At 41.3% G+C, this 24312-nt stretch overlaps 1 protein-coding gene across 2 annotated transcripts in view; it reads left to right on the top strand.

The window, feature by feature from the left end:
- The first annotated feature begins 812 nt into the window (after positions 1-812).
- The window catches only part of LOC308313485 (xylosyltransferase 1-like), a 152521-nt gene continuing 129021 nt past the window's right edge, over positions 813-24312 (top strand). For both annotated transcript variants that reach the window (XM_080760625.1, XM_080760624.1), the window contains exon 1: positions 813-1394. In XM_080760625.1, coding sequence (XP_080616751.1) covers positions 948-1394 — 447 coding nt within the window. In that variant the 5' untranslated portion in view covers positions 813-947. The remainder of the gene's footprint in view (positions 1395-24312) is intronic.

Raw genomic sequence — 24312 nt, 5'->3', positions numbered from 1 at the left:
GTTGACTGATTGATGCGTGATTGCCTGGCATTGCGCACAGGTGCTACAAACCGTGTCTCACTCATTCAGACTCTGGTTTGCACAAGGAAGCAGCACACTCGCAGCAGTGTAGTGTGTTTGCACTGCTAGTGCTAAAGTTATAAGAACATTAAGTCAAAGAGACATTCAATCAATCAAAGGACTCTAAACAACGCAAGAATCAATAACCTTTTCCACGACAAGCGGCCAACGAGTTCTCACTGTAGCTCTTCTGTTCTCACAACATTTAACGACACAGGTGGGGTTCTTTGTAAACGCGCATTTCTACATGTGTTTCTACATTTGTTTGATCAATATTTGTATTATGAATGATGCACTTCGCTGATTGCTTATGTGTTTATTATTTTGTGTGTGAACATACAGTTCTCACGGCATGGAGGAACGGAGGGATGAGAAGAATCAATGCCTGACAATAAATGCCCGTTTACAAAGAACCCACGCTGTGTCGTAAATGTTGTGAGAAGAGCAACAAGCAGCAAGAGCTACACACATGTTAGTGTTTGTTATAGAAGAGCATCTCTTCTCCCATTTCCCACCACAAGGTGGCGCTGTGCCTTCTCTCCTCTCCTCTCCTCTCCTCTCGACCCAGCCAGACTCAGCCTACAGCTGCCTCCTCCCCTCCCCTCCCCTCCCCTCCCTCTCTATTCCGTTCCATTCCATTCCTCCAGTCTCTCGGCAGTACAGTGTGACTGACTGAGCCTCTCAGCCACGGGCACGGACACACACACACACACACACACACACACACACACACACACACACACACACACACACACACACACACAGGGAGAGAGAGAGAGAGGCTACCGACAGCCAGTCAGTCAGCCTTCCTTCCACTCACTCCGTGGCGAAGAGAAGAGAAGAGAAGGGGGAGAGAGACATAGAGACAGAGAGAGAGAGGGGATATTATGATGGTGGTGTTGGGCGGCTCGTGGTGCGCTCGCCGGCTGGCCCGCCGCTCGCGCTCCGCCGTGGCCGCGGCGCTCACGGTTCTGCTGGTGCAGACGCTCATCGTGTGGAACTTCAGCACCCTGGAGGAGGACTCCGGTACCGGCCGCGGTACCGGTATCGGTATCAACGGCGGCATCATACTGGAGGTGGACCGGGAGAGACGAGGAGCAGGAGGAGGAGGGGAGAGGAACGGTGGCGGAGCCGCGGCGGTGCATCAGGGCTCCATGCGGGCGGAGAGGAGACCGGAGAACCGGCACCACCTCCACCAGAACCACAACCACGTTAAAGCCTCCAGCAGCGAGCATATGAACCCCAGACGGGCTCCACCTGGACCCGGCCAGCAGCAGCACTACCCACCGCCGCTGCACGGGAGATCTGGGACCGTCAGACACATCCAGCAACCGGTGAGATTATTATTATGATTATGATGATGTTTATTGTGTCTGTCTGCCTGCCGTGTCACTGTTGTGCATGTATGCATTTTCTTCAGCACGACAACCCTCAAATAGAGAGGGGTGTGTGTGTGTGTGTGTGTGTGTGTGTGTGTGTGTGTGTGTGTGTGCGTGCGCTGAAGATGATCATCATGTTGCTATACCCAATGGAGGATGTTATATATAATAAACATCTCTTGGTGTAAAGAAAAAAAACAAATAAACATTTATTTGCGCGTTGGAAGAGATGCAGGACCCGGTGTGGCCGCCGAGCCCCCCTTAAAAAACCATCTGAATGGCTCGTGTGTGATTAGTGATTGATTGTTGATTGTCGTCTGTCTTGTCTTCTCCTTGGCGGAGAAAAACAATACGATCTATTTAAGCCGTTCTAAAAAAGCTAAGGCAGATCAAATGCCCACTCCTTCTCTCTGTGTGTGTGTGTGTGTGTGTGTGTGTGTGTGTGTGTGTGTGTGTGTGTGTGTGTGTGTGTGTGTGTGTGTGTGTGTGTAGCAGGGCATCGTGTTTTTCTTTTTTGGGCAGAAGAAACCCTCTCCTCTCCTCTCTCTCTTTCTCTCTGAGGAGGGAGAGGAGGAGGACAGTATGTTGGTTGTTGTGAATGTGTCCCCGTTTGGTTTGGTTTGGATGAAGGCTTTCCATTTGCAGCAGCACAGCTCGTGTTAATATAAAATGCCAAGTCTCTGGGACTGGCATGGGTCTCTGGCTGGCTGGACGGACAGTGGAACCTAAACCTTAAACTCACTCTACAGTTTGACTCCACAACTAATCCTTTCATGAGGGGTTGGTGGTTTGTTGCTGGCAGTTGGAAGGGGAGGCTGGCAGCTTGTCTTTTCTCTTCGGGGGGCAGTCAGTAACTCGGTATAGTACCAGCTATACCAGCCAGGCAGTAATTTGACCGTGCAGAGAGCAGAGAGAGCTCATTTTGATCGTTTAACCCATTCTGACCTGAGATCAGATTCATACGAGGTTTCCACTGGACACACACTGGTCTGATGAACCCATTCTGACCTGAGATCAGATTCTAAAAATGTCAGTCGTTCTTCGATTTTTCAAAAAGTAGCAGACCTACAAGCTCATAGCGCGCCACTCGGTGGCGCGCTATGAGCTTGTATATCTGCTATTTTTCAATAGCTAAAGCATGACATGATGCCAACACCAAAATGGGTTACCGTTCAGAATGGGTTAAGAACCATGCAGAACCCAACACCACTGTCACTGTGCTCACTGAAATGTCAAGTTGAAACGCCTGACCGAATTCACACACAGCTGAGATAGATTACAATCTAATCTGCAGTATGGAGTGGTTAATTAGGCTGTGGACACAACACCTGATATATGCACTGCAGTGACAGCGAGACACGTATTTATGGCTTTTGCCTTTTGCACAATTTCTGAGCACTATTAATTGAATATGAAGGACCGCAATGGAAACCATACATGTATAGGCTTTCTTGGGTTTTAAATCCTCTTTAGCAGACCTTGTCTTGAACTGTACTTTACTGTAAAATGGTAAATGGTGCATTTATATAGCGCCTTTATCCAAGGCGCTTTACATAGATTGTGCATTACATTCACCCATTCACACACACACACCTTTACATAGATTGTGCATTACATTCACCCATTCACACACCTTTACATAGATTGTGCATTACATTCACCCATTCACACACCTTTACATAGATTGTGCATTACATTCACCCATTCACACACACACACACACACACACACACACACACACACACACACACACACACACACACCTTTACATAGATTGTGCATTACATTCACCCATTCACACACACCATTACATTCACCCATTCACACACACATTCACACACCTTTACATAGATTGTGCATTACATTCACCCATTCACACACACATCCAAACACCTTTACATAGATTGTGCATTACATTCACCCATTCACACACACATTCACACACCATTACATAGATTGTGCATTACATTCACCCATTCACACACACACACACACACACACACACACACACACACACACACCTTTACATAGATTGTGCATTACATTCACCCATTCACACACACATTCACACACCTTTACAGATATTGTGCATTACATTCACCCATTCACACACACATTCACACACCTTTACATAGATTGTGCATTACATTCACCCATTCACACACACCTTTACATAGATTGTGCATTACATTCACCCATTCACACACACATTCACACACCTTTACATAGATTGTGCATTACATTCACCCATTCACACACACACACACACACACACACACACACACACACACACACACACACACACACACACACACACACACACACATCCAAACACCTTTACATAGATTGTGCATTACATTCACCCATTCACACACACATTCACACACCTTTACAGAGATTGTGCATTACATTCACCCATTCACACACACACACACACACACACACACACACACACACACACACACACACACACACACACACACACACACATCCAAACACCTTTACATAGATTGTGCATTACATTCACCCATTCACACACACATTCATACACCGATGGCGGCGGAAACCATGCAAGGCACCAACCAGCACATTGGGAGCAATTAGGGGTTCAGTGACTCTGGGAGACTCTGACTCTGGGAGACTGCATCCAGGATGCGCTGCACATCACCATGTGTCTCCTGCGGGGTGATTTCAGCGTGACTCACTCGCTCCGTCTGGAGCCGCAGTGAGTGAGGCAATAATACAAACAAAAAAAAAAGACATCAGAGAAGTTCTATTAGATTGAAGTATGTTGGGCATGACCGTGGTTTTATCATCAAAGCAGACATTAGGGCCTGGGAGGCATTGTCTGGATGAGGGGAAAAGGAATGAGCGAGGCTGGACTGGCTTTGGTGTTGACTTCTCAGAGCGTCATTTAAAAAGTGGGCGTTTAATCCATTTAAACCTGAGATCAGATTCTTAAAAATGTTCTTCTACATCCTGACAGTTTTATGAAAAAGCTATGTTTCTATGTCAGTCGTTCTTCGATTAAAAACAAAATAGCAGACCTACAAGCTCGTAGCGCGCCACTCGGTGGCGCGCTATGAGCTTGTAGATCTGCTATTTTTCAATAGCTAAAGCATAACATAATACTTACACCAAAATGGGTTCCCGCCCACAATGGGTTAATCCATTTGGACCTGCCTGGGAACGATTCTACAAGTTCTTCTGAAAACCCATATGTTTCTATGTCAGTGGTTCTCACAGGGTTAAAACCCATATGTTTCTATGTCAGTGGTTCTCACAGGGTTAAAACCCATATGTTTCTATGTCAGTGGTTCTCACAGGGTTAAACCCATATGTTTCTATGTCAGTGGTTCTCAAACTATTTCATGTCAAGGACCCCCAATATATAATAATATGTAATTGACCGCCGACCCCCCATCTGAAAATATGTTGTTCCAGGAACCCCTCAGGAGCAAACTAAGATTTGAGTTAAAAACCCTCTGAAAGAACAATATGATCAAAGTTTTGCGCCACATTTTCACGATCTTTCAAAAATAGAAGACCTACAACTCATAGCGCGGCACTCGGTTGCCGCACTATGAGCTTGTAGATCTGCTATTTTCAATAGCTAAAGTATAACTTAATGCTTTAAAAACACCAAAAGGGGTTTCCGCCCAAAATGGGTTAAAAAGTGGGCGTTTAATCAAATCATTTTTCTTTATTGGTGTTTACTATTTTTTTCCTTCCCATTACATTTCATCTTATAGCTTTCTACAGCATGAGTGAATATCTGTGTCACTTTAACCCATTCTGACCTGAGATCAGATTCATACGAGGTTTCCACTGGACACACACTGGTCTGATTAACCCATTCTGACCTGAGATCAGATTCTAAAAATGTCAGTCGTTCTTCGATTTTTCAAAAATAGCAGACCTACAAGCTCGTAGCGCGCCACTCGGTGGCGCGCTACGAGCTTGTAGATCTGCTATTTTTCAATAGCTAAAGCATAACATGATGCTAACCCCAACATGGGTTCCCGTTCAGAATGGGTTAATTAGTCCATCGCTGTTAACAAACAATATTTATGTTCTATGTTAATTAGTCTGTCATTTTTCTGATTTATTGCTGACAATAATGTTGTGTTACTGGAGAAATAATATACATTACACAATAAATTGCTTATTAATTATGCTCCCTAAATCCTCTGCGTTCATGCATCCATTTTAACCCATTCAGGACGGGAACAATTTTTTTGGTGTTTCTAGCATTATGTTATACTTCAGCTATTGAGAAATAGCAGATCTACAAGCTCGTAGCGCGGCACCGAGTGCCACGCTACTAGCTTGTAGGTCTGCTATTTTTTTTTTAATCTTGAAAATGTGCTGCAAATCTTTGAATATATATTCTTTCAGAGTGAACGTTTTTAAGTCAAATCTTTGAATATATATTCTTTCAGAGTGAACGTGTTTAAGTCAAATCTTTGCTTCTGGGATTTCTGGGGTCTTTTTGCCATGAAATATTTGAGCACCACTGAACATAATAGAAACATGAGGGATTTTCAGAAAACTGTCAGAACTCAGAAGGCATTTGTAAGAATCGTCCTCACTCAGGTCTCAATGGGTTAACTCGAGAGTTTAAATTGACAGTGTGGAATTCATACTGTGTGTGTGTGTGTGTGTTTGGCAGACAGATATGGAATAATTATGGTTAATGCTTGACACGAATAAATCTATCTCCGCGTCCAGCAGCCTCCACAGAGCCTCGGTCTCTCCTCTCCATACTTCACAGACGTCAACATTCTTTCTGAACATCAGCATTGCTGTATAGCTAATGTATATACTACTGTATATAGCTCAGGCCTTGTCCACACGTATCCGGGTAAACGGATAAACGTAGGTTTTTATATGCGTTTTGGGGGGGGGGGGGTCGCCCACCACACGCAAACGCGTTTTTGGTCCATATAATTATAAACGCATCTTTTAGAAAACTCCTGCCACAGTGTATTTTTTTAAAACTCCGCCTGTGTGTTCCCGTGTGGACAACGTAAACGGAGGTTTGCATGGGTCTTGCCATTTGCCAAAATATGGACAGAGAGATTTAAAAAAACGTGTCGTATGGACAGAGATATTAAAAAACTAAAACGACAACGCTACGTTTATGTAGGTGTGGATGAAGCCTCAGTGTATATTCTACTGTATATAGCTCATTGCTGGCGGATATAAATATGACTTATAAAAGGTGATATCACAGTATTTATTGGACAAAACTTTGTTATTTACCAAAAACTATAGACTTCTGAATTATTATAGGCCTGCTATGGACTGCAGGTTACAGTTGGAAGCAACAGTGGAGATTAGGCCAATAATATGATTATTATTGGCATAATCGAGGAAAGTTTTGAATATTATTTGGTGGCCCCGTTTTTGTTTTTTCACAGCAGCGTCTGTGGTTGTTGCAGGCAGTCACCTGCACTACGATTACTGATGTAATGTTGTTGAAACATTGAACATGAAAACATTAATTGTTGAATTCAACAAACCAAACAACCCTGATGCACTATGACTGAACCATACAATGTAACAACGTGTATAGGTTCCCTAATGCCATTCCAATGGTAAAGCTGTGTTTTAACTAAGAGATGTCCCGATCGGGGAAAAGTATCGAATAGGCCCTTATTTGGTCATACCAGGTCATCGGCGAATATGCCAGTCTAACCACTGATCCGACACAGGGGTAAGGGGTTGACACTATGCCAGTCTAACCAGTGATCCCACACAGGGGTAAGGGGTCGACACTATGCCAGTCTAACCAGCGATCCCACACAGGGGTAAGGGGTTGACACTATGCCAGTCTAACCACTGATCCCACACAGGGGTAAGGGGGTTGACACTATGCCAGTCTAACCACCGATCCCACACAGGGGTAAGGGGTCGACACTATGCCAGTCTAACCAGTGATCCCACACAGGGGTAAGGGGTCGACACTATGCCAGTCTAACCAGTGATCCCACACAGGGGTAAGGGGTCGACACTATGCCAGTCTAACCAGTGATCCCACACAGGGGTAAGGGGTCGACACTATGCCAGTCTAACCACCGATCCCACACAGGGGTAAGGGGTCGACACTATGCCAGTCTAACCACTGATCCCACACAGGGGTAAGGGGTCGACACTATGCCAGTCTAACCACCGATCCCACACAGGGGTAAGGGGTCGACACTATGCCAGTCTAACCAGTGATCCCACACAGGGGTAAGGAAGGGGTCGACACTACTAAATATAATGTTGGGGCATCATGTGGAGTTTGCTTTCTAGTTGCCCAAACTGCAAGTGCACATTTGAGTGAGGAGTCTGCTATAAACACAACACCAGATGACTGGTGACTGGCCCCGAAATATGTGCGTCTCAAAGAACATAAAATTAGAATGTGCCGTACAGTATGCATGAAGAGTTTCAAACAGACAGTTGTCTTGTATAGCATTCTTTGCCTTGTATATATAAGTGTTTGGTTTGCAGTCTGATTTCTACAGTCTCAGTGTAACAGACCTGAGCTGATTTCCATAGTCTCAGTGTAACAGACCTGAGTTGCAAGTAACTGACCATCTATACACCAAATCTCTTCTCCAAATCAAGCCTAGTATAGATCTACACACTCACATCGTGTGGCAACGCGCTGGGAGCTTGTAGATCTGATGTTTGGGGGGGCGAATGTTCCTCCCAGAATAGGGATGCTGTGGTTAAGAGGAACAGATTTATTCCCTCGGAGCTGGCAGCACTCTTAGTCTTAACAATGGGTTTTTAAATTGTAGTCTTGTAGTTAGTATACCAGCGCTGATGATGGATGCATGCGTACATTTATTTTACATTGTAGTCATGTATACCAGGGTTATAATGTATATTGTATATAATATTATATTATAATGCTCCTGCATCTGCTTTGCATTTGAGGAGGTTTGCTGAAATCCATTGTTGCTGCATCCATGCATCCATGCATCCATGCATCCATGCATCCATGCATCCATGCAGTCATGCAGTCATGCAGTCATGCAGCCACGCAGCCTCTTCTCCTACTCATCCTCCTCCACAATACCAACTGCACGCACGCACACACACTAGGGCTGACCTTCGATTCCGTATTTGATGATCGATTCAAAATCGATTCCCGCGTTTCGAACGTCGACGCTTCGAAACGTCAACGGGGGGGGGGGGTGCGAGTCGCGAGGCGGGGGAGGCGCGCGGCGCGCGCGATGCGAGCAGTGACTCTTTGGCTTAAACAACGATATAGCGGAGAGAAAGGCATGCTTGTATTGGTCTCATTTATTTTAAACAATAAGCAACAACAGTTGCAGCCTTCATGAAAGCAGTGACGCACAAATAATTAGGCTTAATAAAACATCCGACCGTAACAAGTCAACTGCCTGAGACAGGCATTACCTCTCCATCAAATAAAAATATATATAATCCAAACTCCTCTGTCAATTGTAAACGAACGGTAACATGAATTAACTTTTCAAGCCTGACACTTGTCAGAAATAAAATCAACCACGGTTGATTTGATTGATCATAAAGTTAATGTGACTGTGAGTGTGCGTATGGGAAAAAATATATAAACTTCACAGATTATAGATCACTTGGAATTATAACAATCTGAGTATTGCCTGAATAATGCCACTAGTGAAATCCCATTTTTTTATCGACATGCGATGCCGATGGAGAAATCCCACATAGTTAAATTTACCTCATAGTCATGCTGCATGCGCTGTTGGTCGATGAAGAATTATAATCCAAGGTTTGTCAATCATATTATGGTTTATGGTTGAAAGTAAACCATAATATTAAAGTAAACTCTAAGAAGAGATCTGCAGACTGCAGTGCAGAATGCATGCAGCTCCACTTGCTAATTGAGTTGACATTTGCGCAACTTCACTGCATTACAGTAATTAGTTATTTGCCAGCACCTGCTCCAATATAGGCCTAAATCAAACTTTATTTATATAGCACATTTAAAACAATAAAAGCTGACCAAAGTGCTGTAGGCCTACAGGCTGAAACAAGTGGAGCATTGCATCACCATTGGCGCACAAAACAAAGCATAATTAAAAGACAAAACACAGGCAAATAGTATAGGCAACATAATTACAATAATACGATCAGGTGCAATTAAATGCCAAAGAGAAAAGGTGTTTTGGTCTGGGTCTGTAGGAGCAAAAAAAATCAATTCTTCGGTGCACTGAGCGCACTCACCATGTGAATCCAAGCAGCGCAATGGCTCATCGATAAAAGTTGAGATTTTATAGTGTCATTATTCAGGCAATACTCAACAGATTGTTATAATTCCAAGTGATCTATAATCTGTGAAGTTTATATTTTCATTTTCGTGTAAGTAATGTTTTTATATGACTTATCAAACATGGTAGCCTATATTTAATGTCCACTGAGCTGTGGTGCATGCGCTTGCCTTCCTTGTTAACACGGGGAAAGAGGAGGCGCTGCGAGGCGCAAGCATGGCTCGCGGACCAAATGGGGCCGTCTCGCGGACCAAAAGCGGCCGCTTTTTTTTAATGACTATTCGATTCAAAATTTAAAAATCGATTCCCGTGCGTATCGATTGAACGTCGATTAATCGATTTTTTTGGGTCAGCCCTAACACACACACACACACACACACACACACACACACACACACACACACACGCACTCACACACACACACACACACACACACGCACGCACGCACGCATGAACGCACGCATGCACTCACACATGCACTCACACACGCACACATGCACTCACACAGTCACACACACAACTCCTTCACATCCTCATCCACAATAGCAACCAACAACCACACTCTGATTCATGCCACTGTTGTCTCTGATTCTCACACACACACACACACACACGCACACGCACTCACACGCACACGCACACACTGCACTGCACACACGCGCAGTCGCGCGCACGCACAAAGGCAGCCACAAGTACTCAGCTCATGACAATCACAGTATAATATGCTCCACCACAAGACAGAGGGAAAAGGCATACTAGGGTGTGTGTGTGTGTGTGTGTGTGTGTGTGTGTGTGTGTGTGTGTGCAGGCAAATCATTTCCATAAAGCATTCTATTATGTACTGTACATACATGTACAGTACAGTACAGTAAGTACCATTTTGATTTATGTGTACTTAAATTGAGTATTTCCAATTTACTTCTACTAAATATTGTACATTTACTCCACTGTACAATCATTTGAAAGGATGTAGAAGACATTTATAGAATCTGATCTCAGGTCAGAATGGGTTAAGTACCATTTTTCCACCCTGACTGGATATATACTGTACCATACTGTACAGTATAGCCAGTGATTTTCACAGAAGTATATTCAGTCAGATGATATTTATGATAAGTTATACGTTCCACCACTGACAGTATCTCCGTCAGGGTGGTTTTAACCCATTCTGAACGGGAACCCATTTTGGTGTTAGCATCATGTTATGCTTTAGCTATTGAAAAATAGCAGATCTACAAGCTCATAGCGCGCCACCGAGTGGAGCGCTACGAGCTTGTAGGTCTGCTATTTTTGAAAAATCGACATTTTTAGAATCTGATCTCAGGTCAGAATGGGTTAATCAGACCAGTGTGTGTCCAGTGGAAACCTCGTATGAATCTGATCTCAGGTCAGAATGGGTTAACAGCCTCAGTGTGCCAGTTTGTGCCACTCTGTCCGTCCGTCCGTCCCTCCCAATGCCAGCGATAGTTTTTTGCTTCGCTGCAAAAAAGAACCCAATTTATTTGACCACATTTTAGCTGTTGGCATCGGGAACTGGCACGTGCAGACAGAAAATGGTGTGTGTGTGTGTGTGTGTGTGTGTGTGTGTGTGTGTGTGTGTGTGTGTGTGTGTGTGTGTGTGTGTGTGTGTGTGTGTGTGTGTGTGTGTGTGTGTGTGTGTGTGTGTGTGTGTGTGTGTGTGTGTGTGTGTGTGTGTGTGTGTGTGTGTGTGTGTGTGTGTGTGTGTGTGTGTGTGTGCTCTCTCTCATGGTTTGGGGCATATCTTTGAACACAGATAATTACAGGGGAAACCATGAAACGGACAGTATGATTTAAAATTCCATATTTTCCAAACCATTACATCACTAAAAAAAAGTCTTTAGTCTGTCTGATGGAAAAGTGAGATATTATATTATGACATCATATACAGTATCCATCAGTCTGCCCTAAAGGAGGTCCATTACAAAAGAAAGGCTTTTAAATCCTAACCGTTTTATGAAAAATCTATGTTTCTATAGACAATATATAGCTATATGTTTGCGAACGCAGTGAGCACTAACTATGAGACCTAGCAGATCATGTCTGTGTGTCCCGCTTTTGTGCCCATATATGGAGCTGAGTGATTTGTTTGTGATTGATGCAACACACTCCATTTTTGGACGTATAGCTGCTTTGGTTATGGCTAAGTTAAAAACTTAACTTAAAAAACCCAAATATATGTACGAGCTGCGTTCGCTTCCCGCGTTTGCGCGTCTTACTTGTTCTATAGCTATGCAACCTATGTTTCTATGTCAGTGGTGCTCAACCTTTTTCATGTCAAGGACCTCCAGAATGATCCGTATTTGGCCACGGACCCCCATCTGAAAAGAGTTAAGGTTTGAGCTAAAAACGTTGCGCCACATTTTCACGATTTTTCAACAAAAGCAGATCTACAAGCTCTATCTATAGCTCGTAGAGCGACACCGAGTGCCGCGCTACGAGCTATTTTGCAATAGCTGAAGTATAACATAATGCAAGTTAGCATCTGGCATTTTCCACATGCTGGGGACCCCTACTCAACATTTATAGCATAAAACCTTGGTGTACTCAGAATGTCCCGGGTTCACAACGGGGCTCTGTGGGGCTGGCAAGTAGACTAATGATCAAACCTCGTCAACAGAAAATTAATTGCCATGGTTTTAACTACACAAAACCAAACGTATTCTCTTGTTATCACCCAGTTTCATTATCTTTCAACACTCATTATACCAGGACAGGAAAAAATACATTTCTTCACACATTTATACGTGGCAGTGTCACAATACACTTATTGTTACACACAGCTATAGTTGTAATGTTAGAGACCACAGAAGACATGTAAATATGAACTAAATGCTTAAACATGTAGCTATAGGTGTAATGTTAGAGACCACAGAAGACATGTAAATATGAACTAAATGCTTAAACATGTAGCTATAGGTGTAATGTTAGAGACCACAGAAGACATGTAAATATGAACTAAATGCTTAAACATGTAGCTATAGGTGTAATGTTAGAGACCACAGAAGTCATGTAAATATGAAATAAATGCTTAAACATGTAGCTATAGGTGTAATGTTAGAGACCACAGAAGACATGTAAATATTAACTAAATGCTTAAACATGTAGCTATAGGTGTAATGTTAGAGACCACAGAAGACATGTAAATATGAACTAAATGCTTAAACATGTAGCTATAGGTGTAATGTTAGAGACCACAGAAGACATGTAAATATGAACTAAATGCTTAAACATGTAGCTATAGGTGTAATGTTAGAGACCACAGAAGACATGTAAATATGAACTAAATGCTTAAACATGTAGCTATAGTGTAATGTTAGAGACCACAGAAGACATGTAAATATGAACTAAATGCTTAAACATGTAGCTATAGGTGTAATGTTAGAGACCACAGAAGACATGTAAATATGAACTAAATGCTTAAACATGTAGCTATAGGTGTAACGTTAGAGACCACAGAAGACATGTAAATATGAACTAAATGCTTAAACATGTAGCTATAGGTGTAATGTTAGAGACCACAGAAGACATGTAAATATGAACTAAATGCTTAAACATGTAGCTATAGGTGTAATGTTAGAGACCACAGAAGACATGTAAATATGAACTAAATGCTTAAACATGTAGCTATAGGTGTAATGTTAGTCCACAGAAGACATGTAAATATGAACTAAATGCTTAAACATGTAGCTATAGGTGTAATGTTAGAGTCCACATGTAAATATGAACTAAATGCTTAAACATGTAGCTATAGGTGTAATGTTAGAGTCCACAGAAGACATGTAAATATGAACTAAATGCTTAAACATGTAGCTATAGGTGTAATGTTAGAGACCACAGAAGACATGTAAATATGAACTAAATGCTTAAACATGTAGCTATAGGTGTAATGTTAGAGACCACAGAAGACATGTAAATATGAAATAAATGCTTAAACATGTAGCTATAGGTGTAATGTTAGAGACCACAGAAGACATGTAAATATGAACTAAATGCTTAAACATGTAGCTATAGGTGTAATGTTAGAGACCACAGAAGACATGTAAATATGAAATAAATGCTTAAACATGTAGTATAGGTGTAATGTTAGAGACCACAGAAGACATGTAAATATGAAATAAATGCTTAAACATGTAGCTATAGGTGTAATGTTAGAGACCACAGAAGACATGTAAATATGAAATAAATGCTTAAACATGTAGCTATAGGTGTAATGTTAGAGACCACAGAAGACATGTAAATATGAACTAAATGCTTAAACATGTAGCTATAGGTGTAATGTTAGAGACCACAGAAGACATGTAAATATGAACTAAATGCTTAAACATGTAGCTATAGGTGTAATGTTAGAGACCACAGAAGACATGTAAATATGAACTAAATGCTTAAACATGTAGCTATAGTGTAATGTTAGAGACCACAGAAGACATGTAAATATGAACTAAATGCTTAAACATGTAGCTATAGGTGTAATGTTAGAGACCACAGAAGACATGTAAATATGAACTAAATGCTTAAACATGTAGCTATAGGTGTAATGTTAGAGACCACAGAAGACATGTAAATATGAAATAAATGCTTAAACATGTAGTATAGGTGTAATGTTAGAGACCACAGAAGACATGTAAATATGAAATAAATGCTTAAACATGTAGCTATAGGTGTAATGTTAGAGACCACAGAAGACATGTAAATATGAACTAAATGCTTAAACATGTAGCTATAGGTGTAATGTTAGAGACCACAGAAGACATGTAAATATGAACTAAATGCTTAAACATGTAGCTATAGGTGTAATGTTAGAGACCACAGAAGACATGTAAATATGAACTAAATGCTTAAACATGTAGCTATAGTGTAATGTTAGAGACCACAGAAGACATGTAAATATGAACTAAATGCTTAAACATGTAGCTATAGGTGTAATGTTAGAGACCACAGAAGACATGTAAATATGAACTAAATGCTTAAACATGTAGCTATAGGTGTAATGTTAGAGACCACAGAAGACATGTAAATATGAAATAAATGCTTAAACATGTAGTATAGGTGTAATGTTAGAGACCACAGAAGACATGTAAATATGAAATAAATGCTTAAACATGTAGCTATAGGTGTAATGTTAGAGACCACAGAAGACATGTAAATATGAACTAAATGCTTAAACATGTAGCTATAGGTGTAATGTTAGAGACCACAGAAGACATGTAAATATGAAATAAATGCTTAAACATGTAGTATAGGTGTAATGTTAGAGACCACAGAAGACATGTAAATATGAAATAAATGCTTAAACATGTAGCTATAGGTGTAATGTTAGAGACCACAGAAGACATGTAAATATGAAATAAATGCTTAAACATGTAGCTATAGGTGTAATGTTAGAGACCACAGAAGACATGTAAATATGAACTAAATGCTTAAACATGTAGCTATAGGTGTAATGTTAGAGACCACAGAAGACATGTAAATATGAACTAAATGCTTAAACATGTAGCTATAGGTGTAATGTTAGAGACCACAGAAGACATGTAAATATGAACTAAATGCTTAAACATGTAGCTATAGTGTAATGTTAGAGACCACAGAAGACATGTAAATATGAACTAAATGCTTAAACATGTAGCTATAGGTGTAATGTTAGAGACCACAGAAGACATGTAAATATGAACTAAATGCTTAAACATGTAGCTATAGGTGTAATGTTAGAGACCACAGAAGACATGTAAATATGAAATAAATGCTTAAACATGTAGTATAGGTGTAATGTTAGAGACCACAGAAGACATGTAAATATGAAATAAATGCTTAAACATGTAGCTATAGGTGTAATGTTAGAGACCACAGAAGACATGTAAATATGAACTAAATGCTTAAACATGTAGCTATAGGTGTAATGTTAGAGACCACAGAAGACATGTAAATATGAACTAAATGCTTAAACATGTAGCTATAGGTGTAATGTTAGAGACCACAGAAGACATGTAAATATGAACTAAATGCTTAAACATGTAGCTATAGTGTAATGTTAGAGACCACAGAAGACATGTAAATATGAACTAAATGCTTAAACATGTAGCTATAGGTGTAATGTTAGAGACCACAGAAGACATGTAAATATGAACTAAATGCTTAAACATGTAGCTATAGGTGTAATGTTAGAGACCACAGAAGACATGTAAATATGAAATAAATGCTTAAACATGTAGTATAGGTGTAATGTTAGAGACCACAGAAGACATGTAAATATGAAATAAATGCTTAAACATGTAGCTATAGGTGTAATGTTAGAGACCACAGAAGTGAACCTTTTCAAGCCTGTTTTCTCAACTCGCTGTTTCTCTGCCAGACATTACTCTATAAGCCACATCTCCAAAAACTGGTGCAGGGTCAAACTGAACAACCAATATGTCAATTTGAAGCTACGTATATGATTCCGAAAATAATAATAATTAAAAATAACTGACATTCAGTGGAAATAGGCAAACATGAAACAAAAATAGCAGATCTACAAGCTCACAATATGCGTGGTATGAGGTTGTTGATTGGCTAATTCCGCCAATTGATGTAGAACAATGTAAATGGACCGTTTTAGTCGTTTTTCATGTGTAAAACATGCCTCTTAGTATGTTAGAGGCATGTTAGAGGCATGTTAGAGGCATGACAGAACATGCATGGTCTGTATGATAGACGTGAGTAGGTCTGCAGAGCTGACTTGAAAGCGGTCGACTGAAAACTCAATAATGCTTTGAAGTTGACGTGTAATCTGTAAACATGGCATGAGCGTCTTTTCTTCAGATCCACCAAAAGGGAAACTATAGGTTTTTAATGCACGCCGACATGCCCTGTTGAAATATATACTCATATGGAGTTACAATGTATAGCCTCCCTACTTAGGCTATTTAACACATTCTCTGCGGGAACCCCTTTTGGTGTTATGCTTTAGCTATTGTAAAATAGCAGATCTACAAGCTCATAGCGCGCCACCGAGTGGTGCGCTACGAGCTTTTAGGTCTGCTATTTCTTTTTTTTTTTTTTTTTACTTACATTTTTATCCCACAATTTTGTAACCCAGTTTTTCTTTTCACCCAGTGCCAATTATCTAATGTAATCCTGGGCGCTACACTTCCTCTGCCAACCTGGCATCGTGAAAATGTAGTGCAAAGCTTACAATATAGGGGGGGGGGGGGGGGACCCTGGAACAACATATTTTCCGATGGGGGTCGGCGGCCAAATACATATATTATTGTTGGGGGTCCTCGACATAAAACAGTTTGAGATTTCATATTTTCCGGGGGCCAGTTTCGAATTGCAGCCGTCCGTAGGTGCCCTTTGAGAGCGGTTTTGAAGGAGTCAAGGGATTCACATGTCTTAATGACTGTTGGTAGGGCGTTCCACATTTTGGTGGCATATAGGAGCGAAAATAACTTAGACCCTTGTTTGTGTCGAAATCTGGGTTGTACATGGTTTGGTTTGTTTGACGAACGTTTTTTTTGTCTTTGAAATCAACACTGGTTGTCAGAACAGTCTGGTGAGAAAACGAGGGCATTTTGCAACGGTGTCTATTCAGGTTATATTTACAATGAAAAGAAGCCTCGTCGTAGAAAAGGGACACTTGTTTTCTGTACAACAAAAGAGAGATAGAAGAATCAGCCACGGCTAAACAGGCTAAACAGTGGAGAAAACAACCTTGGGGCAACCAGGGGAAAAAAACACTATGCAGGGCCTGAGGCGTTGGAATGGAACACGGGTGTAATAATTGTGTGTATTTTACGTACATTTCGGTGCTGTTTGTTGTGGCTTTATATATAGGTGTCCATAGCAACCCAGAGAACACACACACACACACACCCCAGAGGGAGTCGTGTTTCCACTGCTATCGCAGTGCTCCTCTATACAGGTGGGGTGGTGGAAGGTTAGGTGGAAGCACCACCGCCCTGATAAACTAAACGCTACTTCTAGCACAGGTGCTACATGTGGGCGTGGTGTGTGGCGGCACGCGAGTTGTTTTCAGCCCTCAGCCTCTTGCATCCATGAAGCATCATCCCTCAGCTGTGTCTGTCAGATCGTCTTGGGCCTTCTATACGGGTGTAATTATAAAGATTAAGATTACGTTTGCAATCGTGACACAGCCCTATTATCTGCCAGAGAGGTACAATACAGATCTTAACCCATTTTGACCTGAGGATGATTCTAAATCGTCACCTATATGTTTGAGAACCTGTCGTTCTCAAACATGTTCATGTCAAGGACCCCCAAAATCATATGTAATTGGCCTTCTGAAAATATGATGTTCCAGGGACCCCCTCCCCCCAGAAGCAAAGATTTGAGTTAAAAATGTTAAAATGTCTGAAAGAATATATATATTCAAAGATTTGCGCCACGCTCGTAGACAATAAAAATCTTAATGGGAAAGAATGAAACCTTCCACGTCCTTCAGTGTGTGTGTGTGTGTGTGTGTGTGTGTGTGTGTGTGTGTGTGTGTGTGTGTGTGTGTGTGTGTGTGTGTGTGTGTGTGTGTGTGTGTGTGTGTGTGTGTGTGTGTGTGAGGAGACACATTCATGCAGAGTGCGGCTTCCATTATCATCTTCATAACTAATAGGATAATAACGATGTAATGGAGTTTAACACACTGTGCACCCTAATGCTGTGTTCTCTCTATTAAACGGACGGAAGTCATTATTACCGACGAGATACGTTTTATATCCGTAAAGTTTCGTGACTATGTTTCGTAAGTATGTGTGAGTCAGAGTGTCGCTTGGAAGCCGTGGTGTGACTCCAAAATGATTCCATGCGACGCGAGGAGTCGTTACGTGAGCTTGTAGATCTAGTGCCACTAAACTATCACCACTTATGATGAAGTAGAGAATACAGCAGGATTTGTGTGCGGTCGGGGTGGGGGGGGGGATATGGGGGGCATTAACCCATTCTGACCTGAGATCAGATTCACACGAGGTTTCCACTGGACACACACTGGTCTGATGAACCCATTCTGACCCGAGATCAAATTCTAAAAATGTCAGTCGTTCTTCGATTCTTCAAAAATAGCAGACCTACAAGCTCGTAGCGCGCCACTCGGTGGCGCGCTACGAGCTTGTAGGTCTGCTATTTTTCAATAGCTAAAGCATAACATGATGCTAACACCAAAATGGATTCCCGTTCAGAATGGGTTAAAAGTTGAAATATGAAGATATTATAGTTGTCTGCCTGGCGGCGACAATATGCATATTTCACTCATTCTTGAGATGAGGGACAAAAGTGGAAAAAACATGTCCCACACATAAGAGCCTTATTTTATGTAAAAAATAAATTAATTCATAAAAATAAAAGCACTTGCAAAGTTAAGTGTAATACAGTTGTGTATTATTATGCCCTTAATTTCATTATAATTGTTTTCATATTCCATCTGAATTAGTTAAAAGCAGGCCCTGTACCCAAAAAGGCCTGTATTTAGCCTGTCCCCAGCAAGTGGCCACAATTTCAAACTGCCAAAAAAGTGTCTAATACTGTCACAATCACATAAATATACATACTAAATTAAAGTAGATTGTCAACAACATAGCAAATAATATACACAGTTAATTTTAATTCATATTTTCTATTAAATATCTCATATCAAATGTTCGTCCCACGTCTCCGTCAACTCCGTCAGGTTTTTTTAAAAGTCTTAAATTAATCAGAAAATATTGTCGACAGATTTAGCCTGAAGACTCCTTTTCCAAGTCCCATTTATATTTGTTGCAACAGTGGAGTACCTGGTCTGACAAGCATTCAATTGTTTGATATTTTAAACAAACAATGTTGATAACAATGTGGTCACAGCTTTTACATGTCAACTCCGTCAGGACATTATTATGATCTTTGTTAAGAATTCAAAAATAATGTTTATTATTTTAGTTTAGGGGTTAGGTTTAGCTAACAAAATTAAGCAAAAACAAAATGGCTACATTGTACTAAAGAGGGTTAAGATGAAAACAAATGCCATTTTGTCAACTCCGTCAGACGTCAACTCCGTCAGATTTTGTGTCTGACGGAGTTGACGTGTATCTGACGGAGTTGACAAAAGTGTTCCTAAAACAATAAAATTATTGTTTTTTAATAATGGGCAGTATTCTAATTTGGCACACAGTTAGAGCATGCCTTAAGGAACATTTTTGGCTATGGGGCCATCACAGATTTGTCTCGTGGTGACCATGGCAGCCATATTACAAAAGAGCCGCCACCTGATGTTATTTTACAATAACTCAAGTTCTACACCACCTAGGATCTTGATTCTGGTGACTAAGACCTCATTTTCAAGGATGAGGGATACAGTGGTACAATTTAGACTTTCCCTGTGACCATGGCAGCCATTTTTCAAAATGGCCGCCACCTGCTGTTATTTTACAATAACTCAAGTTCTACACCACCTAGGATCTTGATTCTGGTGACTAATCATACATTTTCAAGGATGTGGGGTACATTGGTAATATTTAGATTTGTCCTGTGACCATAGCAGCCATTTTTTTTTCAAAATGGCCGCCACCTGCTGTTATTTTACAATAACTCAAGTTTTAGACCACCTAGGATCTTGATTTTGGCGACTAATCATACATTTTAAAAGATGAGAAATACAGTGGTACTATTTAGATTTGTCCTGTGACCATGGCAGCCATTGTTTTTCAAAATGACCACCAACCTGCTGTTATTTTACCAATAACTCAAGTTTTAGACCACCAAGGATCTTGATTCTGGCGACTAATCATTACATTTTCAAGGATGATCTTTCTCTGGGAGAGGTAAGGGCTTATTTCAGGTGCAGGTTGAGTTTCTACTGACAGGACATTAAAAGGAGGTGGGCTTTCTGGCCTTTGACTTGCCCCTTTCAGGTACAGATGCACAGTTTGACTTCACTGGCCACTGCAGGGAACTGTGGGGGAGAAACTTTGGTCTCTTGACACCCCGATTAGGTTCAGGGTTTTTTTTGGTGGAGACTTGCCTTTCATGACATCTTTGCTGCAGCAGTTGATCTCCTTATTGCCAGTGGTGGCACACTCTGGGTCTCTGGGGCATTGTATCTTGGTGGCCTCCTGCCAGTGTTTCTCCATCCTTCTCCTGAGCTCTGTGTTCTGGGGCTCTGTTATAGTCAACTTACATTGTCTTGGCTGGAGATTGCTTTCCTGCAGGGTCCAGCCCAGTCTTGTGCAGATGGCTGCTGGCCCACCTGGAGGCCCCAACCTCACTTGTTCGGTTGGTGTGATTAGGTGGGGTGGTCTTCCCCAATCAGGATGAGGGGTTTGACCCTTTCAAACGGCAGTCTGGCCAAGTGTCTGTATTTAGTTGTGAGTTTAGATACAGGATACGATTGCTCACCCAGCCCCAGGTGACATGAGGTGAAGGCTCCTTTGATTTGGTAACATTGCTTTGGTTGACATGCTGGGGACACAGAGAAAGACACTGATGCCTTCAGTGTCTGCACATCCTGCCTGATGGTCCTGAAGCCAAATCTTCTGTCTTCAGTCTTTCGCTCACTGTTCACTGCTCACTGTTCACCTCACCGAATTTAGCCCAAGGAGTTTGACCCCTAGTTTGGCCATAGACCCCCTAGTTTGGCCATAGCCACTTGCCCAAATGTGCCGACATGTGCTGACCTCATCACATCTGTGATGATGGCTATGGCCGTTTTTAGCCAACGTAGTGTTTTTTGTGCAAAACTAATGCTTGGAATGGATCCAGAATCATGAAAAGCCCCTAGTTTGACATGCCACATGCTACTTAAAGCATAATGAAATTTAAAACATTTAGCCTTATATTGTTTGTTGATGGTACCCAACTTTCAGCAGCTGTCAAACATGCCCCTAGGGTGGTCAAATAGAAACCAATGTGGGATATGTTAGTAGACACCTTTACAAACATTGGTGAAGAAAATTCTTGGTAAGAAATGTATTCACAGATTTTATATTATTCTGATAATATTCCCTGAGTAATTTGGTAAAATAATAGCAGGTCCACCATTTTTTTAAATGTCTACCATCCATGGTCACAGGATAAATCTAAATAGTACAACTGTATTCCTCACCCTTGAAAATGTATGATTAGTCACCAGAATCAAGATCCTAGGTGGTGTAGAACTTGAGTTATTGGGAAATAACAGAAAGTTGGCGGCCATTTTGAAAAATGTCTACCATGGTCACAGGACAAATCTAAATAGTACCAATGTATCCCACATCCTTGAAAATGTATGATTAGTCACCAGAATCAAGATCCTAGGTGGTGTAGAACTTTAGTTATTGGGAAATAACAGAAAGTTGGTGGCCATTTTGAAAAATGGCTGCCATGTTCACAGGGCAAATCTAAATAGTACCACTGTATTCCTCATCCTTGAAAATGTGGGATTAGTCACCAGAATCAAGATCCTAGGTGGTCTAGAACCTAAATCAGTTAAACTTGTCAACTCCGTCAGATGTTCGTCAACTCCGTCAGACGTTCGTCCCGTGATGTTTTTGTTAATTTCCAAAGAAATAGAAAATTCGCTGTCAAATCTTTTGTGCTTATGTATTGAAACACCAACTGAAATGATACGTAATGATGATTTTTTTTTTTTTTTACATGGTTTTCATGTTATAATATTGAAAATAAAGGTTGAAATGACGGTTTTGAGAAATTGGATATTTCATAATAGTGTGATATTGGAACAAAATAATATTAAAAGATTTGTATTACTTAACTTGATTACTGAAAGCCATTATAAGATAACTGAGGACTTTATATTATTGTTGAAATGATAAAATTCAATTAAAAGGGATTTTAGTGTGTCTGACGGAGTTGACATGAATCAGGTATTAAGTGCATAAATGTCCCATTTTAGAAAGAAATGTTATGCGAAAAACCTGTTCCTTCTCAAGATTGGTAGTTGAGACCTGTGTCTACAAATACATCTATTTGATTTGAATGTATCTTAAAAAAAAAAAAAATCCAGTTTGAAAAAAGTTTTGTCCCTTATCTCAAGAATGGGTGATTTGCATTATGCAAATACTGTATATACACACGTTCGTTCGTCCACACGCTCTGCTGGAGAGGCACCTTAACATCTGCTGGGGACGTGCACGGCGACGTGCACACACACACACACACACACACACACACACACACACACACACACACACTCTATTGGCGGGTCGCATGCTGAGCATCGTTCTGTTTGCTGCAGAGTGTGTGTGTGTGTGTGTGTGTGTGTGGTGAGTGGTGCAAGACTTTGCGTAAAGGTGTGGTGTGTATGCGTGTCGCTTGTACTCTCCTCTCCTCCACGCCTCGTTTGCAAGTCAAAGATCAGAACCCTTTCTTCTTCGTACATCATTGTGCCGGCCATGGGATGGAGCTTAATACCCCATACCCCGAAAGAACCCGATTAACAATAAGTTTATTGAGTTCCCGGCCGTCGTCAATAAGCTTCAATCGAGCCTGTTATCGAGCAGACATACAGTACGTACGCATCAATGTTTTACTTATAGTAAATGAGTCAATACTGCAATGTAGAAACGCACGCACGCACACACGCACGCACGCACGCGCACGCACGGACGCACGCACGCTCGTGCACGCACGCACGCACGCCATATGGAGAGGGCGAGTATAGAACACACTGTTTACCAGTCCAAGGTTATCTCTGGAAAGAGATCCATTTTCCATATAGATGTTCTTCTACTGTGTGTATTGTGTGTATTGTGTGTGTGTGTGTGTGTGTGTGTAGTGTGTGTATTGTGTGTGTGTGTGTGTGTGTGTGTGTGTAATGTGTGTTGTGTGTAGTGTGTAGTGTGTGAAGTTGTATGGTATCGCTGATTTAGCCCATTTTGTCCTGAGGGCGATTCTACGAAGGCTTTTCATTTTTACATTGTGAAGAATTTAGTTATATATATATACTATGTCAACATTTGAATGACCTTTTTGTTATTTTTTGGTATTCAGACTGCCAGCAATGCGTAGAACGCTCCCAAAAAGAATGTCTGTGACACATCTAGATTGGTCGATTTGCCCGTCTGCTTCCTGATTGGTTAATCATAGCGACCAGGTTACTTTTCGACCAATGAGTATAAGCTTTTATAGGAACATCTTTGAATGCAGATTGCGGCCCCTTTTTTGGGAGCGTTTTACTCATTGCTGGCTGTCAGAATAGCAGAAAAAAGCTCATTACAACTTTATATATTATTACTTTGTAAAGAAAAGTGTATATTTTTTCCCACCATGATGCACTTTTCATGATCAAGGTTCATGTTTAGTTTCCAGTAGGCCTCAGGGCTCGACTGACTGACTGACTGACTGACTGACTGACTGACTGACTGACTGACTGACGAGTTACAGGGGCTATTTATTTATTTAATAATTAATGTATTTATCTCAGCCGAGGAGATGAGCGCACATCTGGCCTCAGGGCGGACATCACATGGGATGAAAGTTAGAGTCAGGAGTTCACGGACGCACGCACACACGCACGCACGCACGCACGCACGCACGCACGCACGCACGCACGCACGCACGCACGCACACATGCACGCACTCACGCACGGATCAAATCATAAGGCGCTATATATATATATATCAGTGGA

This window comes from Protomyctophum bolini, assembly GCF_963924005.1.
Source record: "Protomyctophum bolini genome assembly, chromosome: 3".
Lineage (NCBI taxonomy): Eukaryota > Metazoa > Chordata > Actinopteri > Myctophiformes > Myctophidae > Protomyctophum > Protomyctophum bolini.
This window is presented reverse-complemented; position numbering and strand designations above follow the sequence as displayed.